This window comes from Marmota flaviventris, chromosome 2 (assembly GCF_047511675.1).
Source record: "Marmota flaviventris isolate mMarFla1 chromosome 2, mMarFla1.hap1, whole genome shotgun sequence".
NCBI classification, from domain to species: domain Eukaryota; kingdom Metazoa; phylum Chordata; class Mammalia; order Rodentia; family Sciuridae; genus Marmota; species Marmota flaviventris.
This window is the reverse complement of record NC_092499.1, coordinates 31,780,224-31,792,966: the sequence shown is the minus strand read 5'-3', so window position 1 is coordinate 31,792,966 and position 12,743 is coordinate 31,780,224. Positions and strand designations below refer to the sequence as shown.

At 35.4% G+C, this 12,743-nt stretch overlaps 1 protein-coding gene across 6 annotated transcripts in view; it reads left to right on the top strand.

Moving 5' to 3' along the window:
- Pcnx1 (pecanex 1) overlaps positions 1-12,743 on the top strand; it is a 151,135-nt gene that overhangs the window by 134,198 nt on the left and 4,194 nt on the right. For all 6 annotated transcript variants that reach the window (XM_027931593.2, XM_071607712.1, XM_071607710.1 and 3 more), the window contains 6 exons: positions 1,874-2,104; positions 4,375-4,475; positions 6,034-6,184; positions 8,657-8,887; positions 9,774-10,048; positions 12,109-12,314. In XM_027931593.2, coding sequence (XP_027787394.1) covers positions 1,874-2,104; positions 4,375-4,475; positions 6,034-6,184; positions 8,657-8,887; positions 9,774-10,048; positions 12,109-12,314 — 1,195 coding nt within the window. The remainder of the gene's footprint in view (positions 1-1,873; positions 2,105-4,374; positions 4,476-6,033; positions 6,185-8,656; positions 8,888-9,773; positions 10,049-12,108; positions 12,315-12,743) is intronic.

The following is a 12,743-nucleotide window of genomic DNA, read 5'->3' as shown; positions in this document are numbered from 1 at the left end:
CATTGAGTTATGTTCTCAGTCCCTGCCCCCCACTTTTTTTTTTTTTTTTTTTTAATTAGACAGAGTCTCAAGTTGCTGAGTTTGGCCTTGAACTTGTGATCCTTTTGCCTCAACTTCCAGAACTACAGGGATTTCAGGCATATACCATCACCTTCAGTTCTTAATTTTTAAAAGGAAGTCCTGCATTCTTATTTTATAGATAAATAACTTAAGGATCAGAAGTTAACTTGTCCAAGATCCTCTAATAGCAAATAAAGTTTGGGATTTAAAATTCAGGCATATCTGACTCTTGCACCTTTGCTGTTAACCACTGCTTTGTACTGCATTCAATAGACTGAATAAAAGTATTGCAAAGTTCAGGAGGCCCCTAAGGCCATCCTCACTTCTGACAGCAACTTCAATTTCAGAGTCCCCAAGACCATTCTTAGGTTCAGGGAACTGCTAGAAGGATTCATACAACTCAGCAAAGCTGTTTTACTCACATTGTACTCGTGTTATTACAGTGGAAAAATACAGATTAATATCAGTCAAGCACAGTGTCCAGAGATACTATGGTGAGGCACTTCCAGTTGACCTCTCCCAGGGGAGATGTGTAGATGCCTATTTTTCTCAGCACCAAGGGGTGGCAATAATATGAGAGTTCTGCCAAACCATGGAAGCTCTTCTGAGCTTGGAGCCTTGAGTCTTCATTGGAGTGCGGTCATGTGGAACTGATGACCCAAGTTTCTAGGACTTCTGGAGGTCAGCTTCATACTGTGTGGTTCTAGGCCCCCAGCCAAACAGACTCTCACCAGGCAAGATATTTAAGGGCTTAGAGGTTACTTCCCAGGACCTCAAATCAAAGGCTAGACCTCTCTCATTGGGCAAAGCTAATCTTTTACTGAACAAAATATTCTATTTTTTGTTAAAGGTCTTATGGAAAAATAGCATGGTAGTGGTTTGGGGACTTCTAGGCAAAGCCAGTATTTTTTTAAGAGGGAAGTGTGTGCTAAGCTTTAATAATCCACATTTGAATTTTCTGTATTTTATGCTCTTACCTCTAAGTTGTACCTTATTTATGTTGATTGAGGTGAATCTTGAGCTTACCATTTAATTTTTGGTTCAACCCAACCTCCAGAGGCTAGAGAGATTGAGCTTACAATATTGTGTGTTTGTGGCATTTTCCCTTTATATATATATTTACATATACATGTATGTATTTCCATTGTTTTATGTTTTTAACTGTATTTCTATAACTTCACTAAGAATACCAGATGGTTTTAATAATTTTATGACAAAATTTTCAAACTAAGGGCAGCCAGTAAATTTTCTTTACCTGTCATAAATATCCTAAATTCAAAAGCACTAAAATCAGTAAGCTACAAGTTGCCTTGCTGAATTTATAGTTGTGGTTTTACAATATCAAATGTGGGATTTTTTTTCATCATATAGATACCTCAGGAAGGCCTGAGGTATATTATGGCATTCTTAAAATGTGTACATGGAGTGTTGAGCTAGAAATAAAATATTTTTGGTTTTAGTATCTGAAGAAACAGTTGAATTTATTACACTGAAAAATCAAAGTTTATTCAAATTGCATATTTTAATGGCAGCATCTGTATATATTAGCCATAGTAATTACTAATATAATACAAAGAGAGTGAGGGTTTACTTTGTCATTCCATGAGTTGTTGTTTTTTTGTTTTTATGGGGTTTTGTAGTGCTGGGGATTAAACCCAGGTCCTTGTACATACAAGGCAAGCACTCTCCCAACTGAGCTATATTCCCAGCCCCATTCAATGAGTTTTTATTTTTAACATACTTTTTAATCAGATTTTTAAAAATGTCTTCAAAGTGCCATTTAATTAAATTTTTCCTGTCTTTTACATGTTAGGGTATAATTTATTATGTTACAACATCCTCTAAGTTAGAGGAGTGGCTAGCTAATGAGACAATGCAGGAAGGACTCCGTCTGTGTGCAGATCGAAATTATGTTGATGTGGACCCCACCTTTAATCCAAACATTGATGAAGATTATGATCATCGGTTGGCAGGCATATCCAGGGAAAGTTTCTGTGTGATTTACCTTAACTGGATAGAGTACTGTTCTTCTCGGAGAGCAAAGGTAAGATTGATTTATTTCATTTGCAACTCTTTGAATCCAGATTTTTCCAGAGGTGGAAAGAATATCTCTGTTAGTTATTAAGAGGTCAGTTTTTCCTGAGCTTCCTCTTTCTGATATTAGAGAACCTGTCAGATCTTTACACTTGGTTCAAACCAACTCTGCCAAACAGGTTAAGAAAAGTGGCCCTTCTCATTTCTTTTGCAGTGTCCTAATCTCACTGTTCAGGTAGCACCCCTTCACTGTGTACATGCACGTGCATATACATAAATTCAAATTTCATGCATTATCCTCCAAAATCTATTCCTTCTTAAGGGCTGCCCACCAAACTTAAGAATAATTAAATATCTTTACCCTAAATACAAAGGCTAGACCAGTGCTGTCTAGAACTTTGAGTGATGATGGAAATGTTTTTGCTATCCAGTATTACATGTGGTTTTAAATACTTTAAATGTAATCAAATACAACTAAAGAACTAAACTTTACATTCACTTCATTTTAATTGATCTAAATATAATAACTCACATGGCTAGTGACTACTGTTTTGGATAGTGTACATCTAGATCAGTGACTTAGGGATGTACATATAATTGTAGAAACAAATGACCTATGGGCCTCACTTGTGAAATTTTGATTCATTAAGTCCAGACCAGGATTATAAAATCTTGAGTCACCTGGGTGATTTTAATTCAGGTGTTTCCATCTACACATTTGAACAGCCCATTTTATCCTAAAGGTAAGATACTTTACAGAGTTTAGCAGCAACCTCTTCCTTCTGGTCTTAGGGCACTCATAGCAGCATCACATCCCTGGTCAAACTGCATATAACAGAACCACAGTGTCAAGGCCTGTGATTCCAAATCTAATTCCTACCACCACTATTGCTTTAGAAGCAAAAGCCTTGTATAAATCACCAGCAGCCTATTTAACTTGATAACATGGAGCATAGTAAATACCTTGACAACCAGTTCCTTTATTGTGATCTGGGATGTGTACAATTACCATCTTAAGATTTAGCACCTTGTTTTAGTCCTTGGTTTCTGACTTCTAGATACCCCATCAATCAGCACCTTTTTTTTTTTTTCTTTATTTCTTTCTTTTGTATTGGGGAGTGAACCCAGTGATGCTTAACTCCTGAGCTACATCCTTAGCCCCTTTTAAAAAATATTTTATATTAAGACACGATCTTGCTAAGTTGCTGAGGCTGTCTTTGAATTCGTGATCCTCCTGCCTCAGTCTCCTGAGCTGCTGGGATTACAGGTGTGTACCACCATGTCCAGCAATATCTTTTTTCTTTATCAGAAAGAATGGGAGCATCCTTATATTTCCTGTCTGAGCAGTAGTCTTTGAACTTTTATGCTAGATGTACAACATAAAATTACCAGAATGACATGTTTTTAAAGAAGGAATAATGACTAGGATAAAATAACCTCATAAGAGGCTCAAAAACATTAGTAGATAACACTGGAAATGGAGGACCTCAAAGTTTAACCCTTTTTCCAGGTGTCTTAACAAATAATTTTATTTTTTATACATGAAATATACCTATGATGTTTTGCATATTCTTCTCAAATCTCTGGATTTACTTTGTAGCAGAACTATAGAGAGTAGTCATATTTTAATATTCATTCAGAAATAGGCTGCATCCTACTTACTTAAGGATCCTTCTCTTAAAGATAATTACTGAGATCATGGACATAGCTTGTGAAAGTCTTTCTGATTGCTAATATAGCACATATTCAAAAAGTGTATCTGAAAATGTGGATATCCCCAGTTTCTTCAAAGAGCTTATTACCAGATTAGCCTAGCTTATATTCTACTCATTGCAATCCCTTTAGGAAAATTATTAGTAGTTTTTTTTTTTTTCCATCTGTGTGCTCTTCGTTTTCTGCTCTAGTTTTTCTTTTTAAGTTTTCTAGCTTTTCTTTAAGTGAGATTATCCCCAGCTCCTTAAGATCATGCATTTTGTTCTCTGAATCACCATTCCCAGTAACCTCTTCCTGGGGAAGCTCAGTACGCCATAGATTGACTGACTTCAAGCTCTCAGACCTGTGCTGGAATAGTAAGAAGCTGTCTTCATATTCTTCTCCCACAGTTTCCTTCCAAGGCAGTGTTCTAACTTGCATATTATACGGAAATTAAAAAATCATTTTTTCTTCTCTAATTGTGTAGTAGTTGAGTTCTTTCTCCTTTCTGCAGTTTATTAGATATCTTCTGATTTGTTAAATACTTTTTATACCTTTCTGATAACTAATGTTCTTTGGTTTTTAAAGCCTCTAGATGTGGACAAAGATTCATCACTGGTGACTCTCTGTTATGGACTCTGTGTTCTAGGACGGAGAGCTTTGGGAACTGCATCCCATCATATGTCCAGGTAAAGCAGGCATTTCTGTTTTCAAGAAGATATGAGAAGCTATATCTGAAATAATTTTTGTGGAAGCAGTCATTTTATGCTACTTTATTCCAAGTCTCCTTTGATTTTATATTTTTGTAGGTCTTTTTGCTGAACACTATTGAATACTATTATATATGTGGTTAACAAAACTGGCTTTTAAAATTCACATATGAACAACTATTTGTAATGATAATTTAATGGATTTAAGGCATTTTAAAATATAATCACCCTATAAAGTTGACTTGGGTGGAGTTCCATTTACATCTATTTTTTTAATATATTTTTTTAATTGTAGGTTGACACAATACTTTTATTTATTTACTTTTTTTTTTAATATGTGGTACTGAGGATCGAACCACTTGCCAGGCAAGCACTCTACCACTGAGCCACAACCCCAGCCCCTACATCTATTTTTCTAATAAATTCATCTACTGTATTTTTTTTTCATTTTTTCTTGCAGTCCTTGTCCAAAGCATTTATATTTTAAACATAATTATATATTAGATGTGGGGACTCTAAATATAAACTAGATTTATTAATATATACATCCAAATGAATTAGAATTAAGAAATATGCCTATTTTAATTTTTTTCTGTAATTACATATTTATATTAGACTCTTATTAATTTATTTTAATTTATAAGTTCTTTATCTGTTGTTTATTTTTATGGACTCACTATTAAAGTGCTTTGTGTACAAGGGTCCCAGATAAAACTGACCCCATCTGTTTTGATTGTGATTTAGGAGTTCTTTTTTTTTTTTTTTTAATTTTTTTTTTATTGGTTGTTAAAAACATTATAAAGCTCTTGACATATCATATTTCATACATTAGATTCAAGTTGGTTATGAACTCCCAATTTTACCCCAAATACAGATTGCAGAATCACATCAGTTACACACCCACGTTTTTACATATTGCCATACTAGTGACTGTTGCATTCTGCTACCTTTCCTATCCTCTACCATCCCCCCTCCCTCCCCTCCCATCTTCTCTCTCTACCCCATCCACTGTAATTCGTATCTCTCCTTGTTTATTTTCCCATTCCCCTCACAACCTCTTATATGTAATTTTGTATAACAATGAGGGTCTCCCTCCATTACCATGCAATTTCCCTTTTCTCTCCCTTTCCATCCCACCTCATCTATCTGTTTAATGTTAATCTTTTCTTCCTGCTCTTCCTCCCTGCTCTGTTCTTAGTTGCTCTCATTATATCAAAGAAGACATTTGGTATTTGTTTTTTAGGGATTGGCTAGCTTCACTAAGCATAATCTGCTCTAGTGCCATCCATTTCCCTGCAAATTCTATGATTTTGTCATTTTTTAGTGCTGCGTAATACTCCATGGTGTATAAATGCCACATTTTTTTTATCCATTCATCTATTGAAGGGCATCTGGGTTGGTGTGATTTAGGAGTTCTGACTTTAGTTCTGTATTTTTAAAACACTCCCAGATGATTCTGATACACAACCAGATGTAAGCATCAGTGTCTTGGAGACCTTTGTCAAAATATATCAACTTTTATTTCTAATCTTAACAGTAATTTAGAGTCATTCCTCTATGGATTGCATGCCCTATTTAAAGGAGATTTCCGTATTTCTTCAATTCGAGATGAATGGATCTTTGCTGACATGGAATTACTAAGAAAAGTAGTAGTCCCTGGAATCCGTATGTCCATTAAACTTCATCAGGTAAAAAAATGAATATTTTTTTTTAATTCATCATAGGGTTTACTAGAGCTTCTTCATTTGACTTCTACATTATACATTTAGGAACATCTTGAGATGTTCTTAATTCTCAAAAAAACGTCATTTGTGGCAAGACATTTAATCTTAAAAGAGTCCTGAACCTGTGTTTCTAAATGTATATAGTAAAATTGAATATTAATATTAGAGAGTGACCAATTTGACATGAAGAAAAATTTAAGCAATGACAAGCTGAAGCCTTTGAGCCTTATAATATTTATTTTGCCTTCAAATGATTATGATTTAGGTCTCCTCCTGAGTGAATATCCACCCATTCCAAATGTAGTGTGGTAATACTTTAGTGTTGTAAGTGCTGTTACTGAGCTAAGTTTCACTTACAGTGTTACATAGAATAATAGTGGTTAGGACAAATCTAGCCTTAATAAATTAATTCTACTAGGCTATTAAAATTAAATTGAGGTCCCACAATGCATTTCCAAGTTCCTAGATCATTCAAAAAAATATTGTGAAATTATACACTGGCACTTGTTCCTCCTCATTTCACTTGACTATAGTTATCAGATCTGATGGTAGAGACCAGATGGTAAATACATCTGCTCTGCTCAAATCTGATTAAATCACACCTCCCCTCCCCCGTGAAGGTGAATTACTCTTCAAATGATTTTACTACTATCATAAATATTGGATTTAAGCTATTATTCCATATTCATTAGGAGCATTACTAACTTAGGATAGGCTGTTTGAAAACCTCTGTGAAAAATGGAATGGAGAAAATCTTCATTTGGAATCTGTGGTCTTTGTTCAGATTAGCTTTAGAGTTTTGAAAGAAAATTCAGTGCATTTAAGAAAAAGATAATGACTTCATGTTAAAATGTTTTTTAAACTTCAGAATTTCTCACATTGTAATCCCAAAGAAAAGAAATATTTGAACAAGATTAAACCTTCTCCATTTTTAGCAAGGGGCTAATGATTTACAACTTTGTGTCCATTTTATTTAGAATGTGACTATTTTCTAAATCTGGACTTTTATTTTTCATTCAAATAATTGTATTAATGCTTCTGTGCAAAGATGGCATTCCTCCTTAATGCAACTGTTTGCTACAAGAAAGTACAGAATATGACATCTCTGCTGGCAGGGGAAGTGCAAACTCAGTGTTTAATAGAAAGGAGAGTTACGTGATGTTCAGAAGTCCAAGGCTGCTGATTAGTTTGATAGATTATGAAGGTTGTCTTAGATCAGCTTCTTTAGAAGCAGAGTCAGGGTCCAGGATTCTTAATGCAAGAGATTTAGGGCATGCACTCAAGAGAATATTGTAAGGAAGTTTTAGTACCACTGTTGAAGTTCTGGCACTGCACTTTATGAACTTTTGAAACTTAGGAAGCAGCTCAGCTCCTTTGAGCTTCAGTTTGAGACATGTAAAATCCAGGTATTATCTCAACCTCCTTTATAGAGTTGTAAGAGTCAAATGGAATATGATGTATTGGAGATGTTTTATATAACAAAGTGTGATTCACATGTACAGTATTATTTTCATGTTCTGGGGTGGCCCAGACTTAGGGGCTGCACCCTCACTCTTCTTTTCTTCAGGAAACACATTCTTCAGTCACTGAGTTTGAGTACCAATGAGTTACTTATCTGGATGTAGAAATTTTTCAGCCTCCTAACTATAAATATGAAGGCAGCCAATACAATATTTGCATTTCCTTAATATCATATCATTTCAGAAATTCAGATTTGTGTTATGATTATTTTCTGGATTTGTCCTGTAATTCCTATTAATTTGTAGGTTTGTAAAAGGGAGATGCATTTCATATACTTCTGTGTTTCATTTATGCTGCCTGCCACAGAATCTTGCATAGGGTAGATATTGAATACTTACCAAATGAATGTGTAGTTATTAAGACCAAGAAGCTTCTCAGGGAAAACTTTACTAGCTTCTCTAGGACCAGAACACTTAATCTGTGCACAAAGCTCAGATCTTTGAGCTGTATCTTAACTACAGAGGGACAAGATAAAATGGGATATTAGAACTATCCAGGGATGTTGCTTTATGTGAAGAGTACCTAGTTTTAAAAAGAACATGATATAGAGACCTCTTCTAGATCTTCCTTTAACTGATAACAGCAGTGAAACAATCCTGTTGGAAAACAATATATATTATTGAAGTATGAAAAAGCAACTTGAAAGAGAAAAAGATGATGTATAAAGATTAGAAATTATATTTAGATGTAGAAGAAAGCGTTGGATTGAGGAATTAACAATAAAGCAGTATAGCAGTAATGAACTAATTCTTTACCTGGTTATAATTAAGAATCTATAATTTATCTCTAATAATATTGTTTGATAAAAAATATTTGTATTAACCCAGTTTATAAGAATTTTCACTTAGTAATTATATAATTCATCTTGGAAGTCATTTTCTAAGAACCGTATGTTTTGTATTTCTGTGTGCTTAGGATCATTTCACTTCTCCAGATGAATATGATGACCCTACTGTGCTCTATGAGGCCATTGTATCTCATGAAAAGAACCTCGTGATAGCCCATGAAGGGGATCCTGCGTGGCGGAGTGCAGTTCTTGCCAACTCTCCTTCCTTGCTTGCTTTGCGGCATGTCATGGATGATGGCACCAATGAATATAAAATCATCATGCTCAATAGGCGCTACCTAAGCTTTAGGGTCATTAAAGTAAGTTTCGAGTCATTGATTGAATTTAAAAAAAACAAAAAACACAAATGGATAACTTGAACCCAACTTTTAAGATGCGAGTGGGATTTTTATATATATGTATATATAAATTTGGCATACTGTGTTAGCACTTACTATTTATGAGTACTTAATTTAACTTTTCTTGTCAATAACTTTCTCTGTCCTAAAATTTTTCTTTTGCATTATAAAGCCTTAGAATTTTTCCTATTTCAGTGTTGATAGTCTTATATTCATTATACGGCAGGTCTTTTTATCTTTTATATATCGATCTGGGCAGCATCTCTTAATAAGTCTGCACCATATTGTTAATTTCAGTTCCTAGATTACAAAATTATTGTATAGCTAAATAGTGATTAGCAGCTAACTGTAAATGGTTCACTCTTTTTCCGTGTGTGTGTGTGTGTGTGTGTGTGTTTGTTTAGACATCTCAGGGCTATAGGAGGAGCCTTACTTTCTGACATTTTGGTAGTTTGGAATGATTAATTTTTATCTGTATCATTTAATCAATACTCGAATATCATGAACACCCTTTCAACTTGAAATGTGTGTTACCTTTCGTTTCTATCAAAGATACATTTTATGTTCACTGAATTCAGTCTTTCACCAATTAAAAAGAAACTAAATGAACATTTTATTTGATAACATCTGTGAGACAGAAAAAGTGCTCTGTAGGTGCTTTTTATTAACAATCTATTAATAACAAAGGAAAACTGGTTAATTTCTATTCAAATGTGATCTACTCGTGTTTGTTTCAGACTTTTCATAGTAGGTTGGCATTCTCTCTTTTGTATCCCTCCCATTTCTGCTGTTTGTCTGAATCGTATTCTTGGCGCCCCTAACTTGATCCACATGTTCTGGTTTCCAGGTGAACAAGGAGTGTGTCCGAGGTCTTTGGGCTGGGCAACAGCAGGAGCTTGTTTTTCTGCGCAATCGTAACCCAGAGAGAGGTAGCATCCAGAATGCAAAGCAAGCTCTACGAAACATGATAAACTCATCTTGTGACCAACCTATTGGCTACCCAATCTTTGTCTCACCCCTGACAACTTCTTACTCTGATAGCCATGAACAGCTTAAAGAAATTCTTGGGGGACCTATCAGCTTGGGAAATATCAGAAACTTCATAGTGTCAACCTGGCATAGGTAAGCCATGGGGTTGTATTTTTCTGTGGTGGTATATCCTGACCCTCATTATCTAGACAATGTACATTTGCTTTACTTGGGAAGTTTGTAGAAAAAAAAATGTAGATGCCTTGGCACAATGTAATTCTATTATATGTAAAGTTTAGGAAGTTTAGAATTATTCAGCACTTTTATCTTCAAAATCTTATTAGATAAATCTAATATATAACTGGTTAAGAATCGCTGATCTAGTGTTTGAACCTTGAATGATCCTTTAATTTTTTTTTTTTTTTTAATTCTGTTGCCACTAATCAGACAGCAGACAGGACAAATTAAAAGAAAACACTGAAGAAACTTGCAAGTTGACTGCTTTGTTATCACTCTATTCTTGCAGTAGGGGGAGCACTCTTTACAAGTTGAAACTCAGTGGTCATGAGATGCAGAAACTCTGCTGCTTTTTTAACAATCCAGTCATTGCCGGAATCTCAGTTTTCTAGTGTGCTCAAGAGTGCATGTGAATTTTCTCTCTGCCCTTTGAGTAGTAAATTATACTATACGGTATAGGTGCATCGTAGTTTGGTGGATGATAAAGATATGCTGCAGAACATTGTTTTCAGTTTCTCAACAATTGTTCATATTCTTAATATCAGAGTTTAAGGAAAACAGGATCTGGTGGTTAGATCAGGAAACTCTTAAATGAATTTTTAAAAATTTTCCAGGAAGTACCCAGTGCTCAAAGAGCAAAGTTCTGCCATTTTAATATTGGTCCCTGTCCAAACAGAAGACGGAACATAGAAATCCAGGATAGTGTTCAAAGAAATTTTCTCTTTAAAAATTGCCTGTTGTGCTGGAATTAATCTTGAAGAAGTTAAGCTCTTTCCCCCTAAGAGCAATACCACAGAGACAGTGTCACTAGCTGTTCTGATCTACCCAGGACTGAGAGCTTTCTGGGAATGCAGAACTTTCACTGCCAGTAAGAGAGAATCATGGCCAACCAAGACATTTAAACATCAAAACAAAACAAAAAAAGGAAAAATGGTTACAGCGTCTTTCTTGAAGTATGCTACAGTAGCAGGTTTTCAGGGGTTGCACACTTCAGGGATCAGTGAACAGACACTGCCAAGAGTTCTGTTTGCAGCTAGGTGTGGTGGTGAATACCTGTAATCCCAGAAGCTCAGGAAGCTGAGGCAGGAGTATCCCGAGTTCAAAGCCATCCTCAGCAGAAGCAAGGGGCTAAGCAACTCAGTGAGACCCTGTTTCTAAATAAAATACAAAATAGGGCTGGGGATGCAGCTTAGTGATCAAGTGCCCTGAGATCAATCCCTCGTACCCGCCCCCCCCTAAAAAAAAAAAAAGCTATTTCTATTTCTAGCTAAGATCCTTTTTTTTTTTTTGGTACCAGGGATTGAATTCAGGGGACACTTGACCACTAAGCCATATCCTCAGCCCTATTTTGTATTTTATTTAGAGACAGGGTCTCTCTGAGTTGCTTAGTGCCTTGCTGTTGCTGAGGCTGGCTTTGAACTCCCGAGCCGCTGGGATTACAGCATGCACTATTGTGCCCGAATCTAGTTAAGGTCTTAATGGTGCAACTGTGTCTTATACAGTTCTTCATTATGGTTAGCAAAGATGATAAAGGATATAAAAATGAAGAAGACTGGAAAGATTTGAGGCATTGAGCAGAAGAGGGATAGAGTACTTAAGCCACTCTTAGAAAACAGATTTTTATTCCTATTATTGCTTACGTCATAGACTTTTAAAGGTGGGTTAGACAAGATGATGCACGCTGTAAAGCCAGTCACTCTGGAGACAGAGGTAGAAGCAACCCAAGTTCCAGGTGAGCCTGGGCACTTAGTGAGACCCTGTCTCAAAATAAAATAAACAGAGCTGGGGGTATAGCTCAGTAGTACAGAGCTTTTCTAGCATGCATAAGACCCTGGTTTCAGTACCCAGTAATGTCAAAAAAAAAAAAAAAAAAAAAAAAAGACTTTGAAGGCTCAGAATACCTGGAAAAATAATAATGAATTTATATTTTGAAGTAATCTTGGGATAATGCTTCCTACTCTGGTATTTTATCCTAGACTAAGGAAAGGTTGTGGAGCCGGATGTAACAGTGGTGGCAATATTGAAGATTCTGATACTGGAGGTGGAACTTCCTGTGTTGGTAACAATGCAACAACTGCCAATGATCCCCACAGCAATATGTCCCAAGGAAGCTCTGGAAATCCCGGGCAGGGATCAGGAACTGGACTTCATCCACCTGCTACATCTTACCCTCCAACTCTAGGTAATATGAGGAAAGTTTTTGTGTAATATGAACCTTTTAGCCACGGGGGCCAGTTAATGTGTGTAGAAAGAGGAATTATCTACTTGGAAATAGATCAGTAGATCTATTGCTTGACACTCAACTGTACATTAGCCCAGGTTTATATTAATAATTTATATATGTAAAATCTTGACATATAAATATATATTTACTTTATTTGATATAAACATTTTATTAATGGTATCAAAGATTCTTTAAAGTGCCATTTTAAAGACTAATATAATATTTTATTTAACATCTATTGAACAGCAACTTTTTTTTTCTGTAATACTCTTTGCATATAAAGCTTTATAATCACTATTTTCTTAGGTAGGATATTTTAAAAATGAAATCACTAGGACAGAACTTTTGAGAAAGATTCTTGATACCTAATGCCAAAAGTCTTTCCAG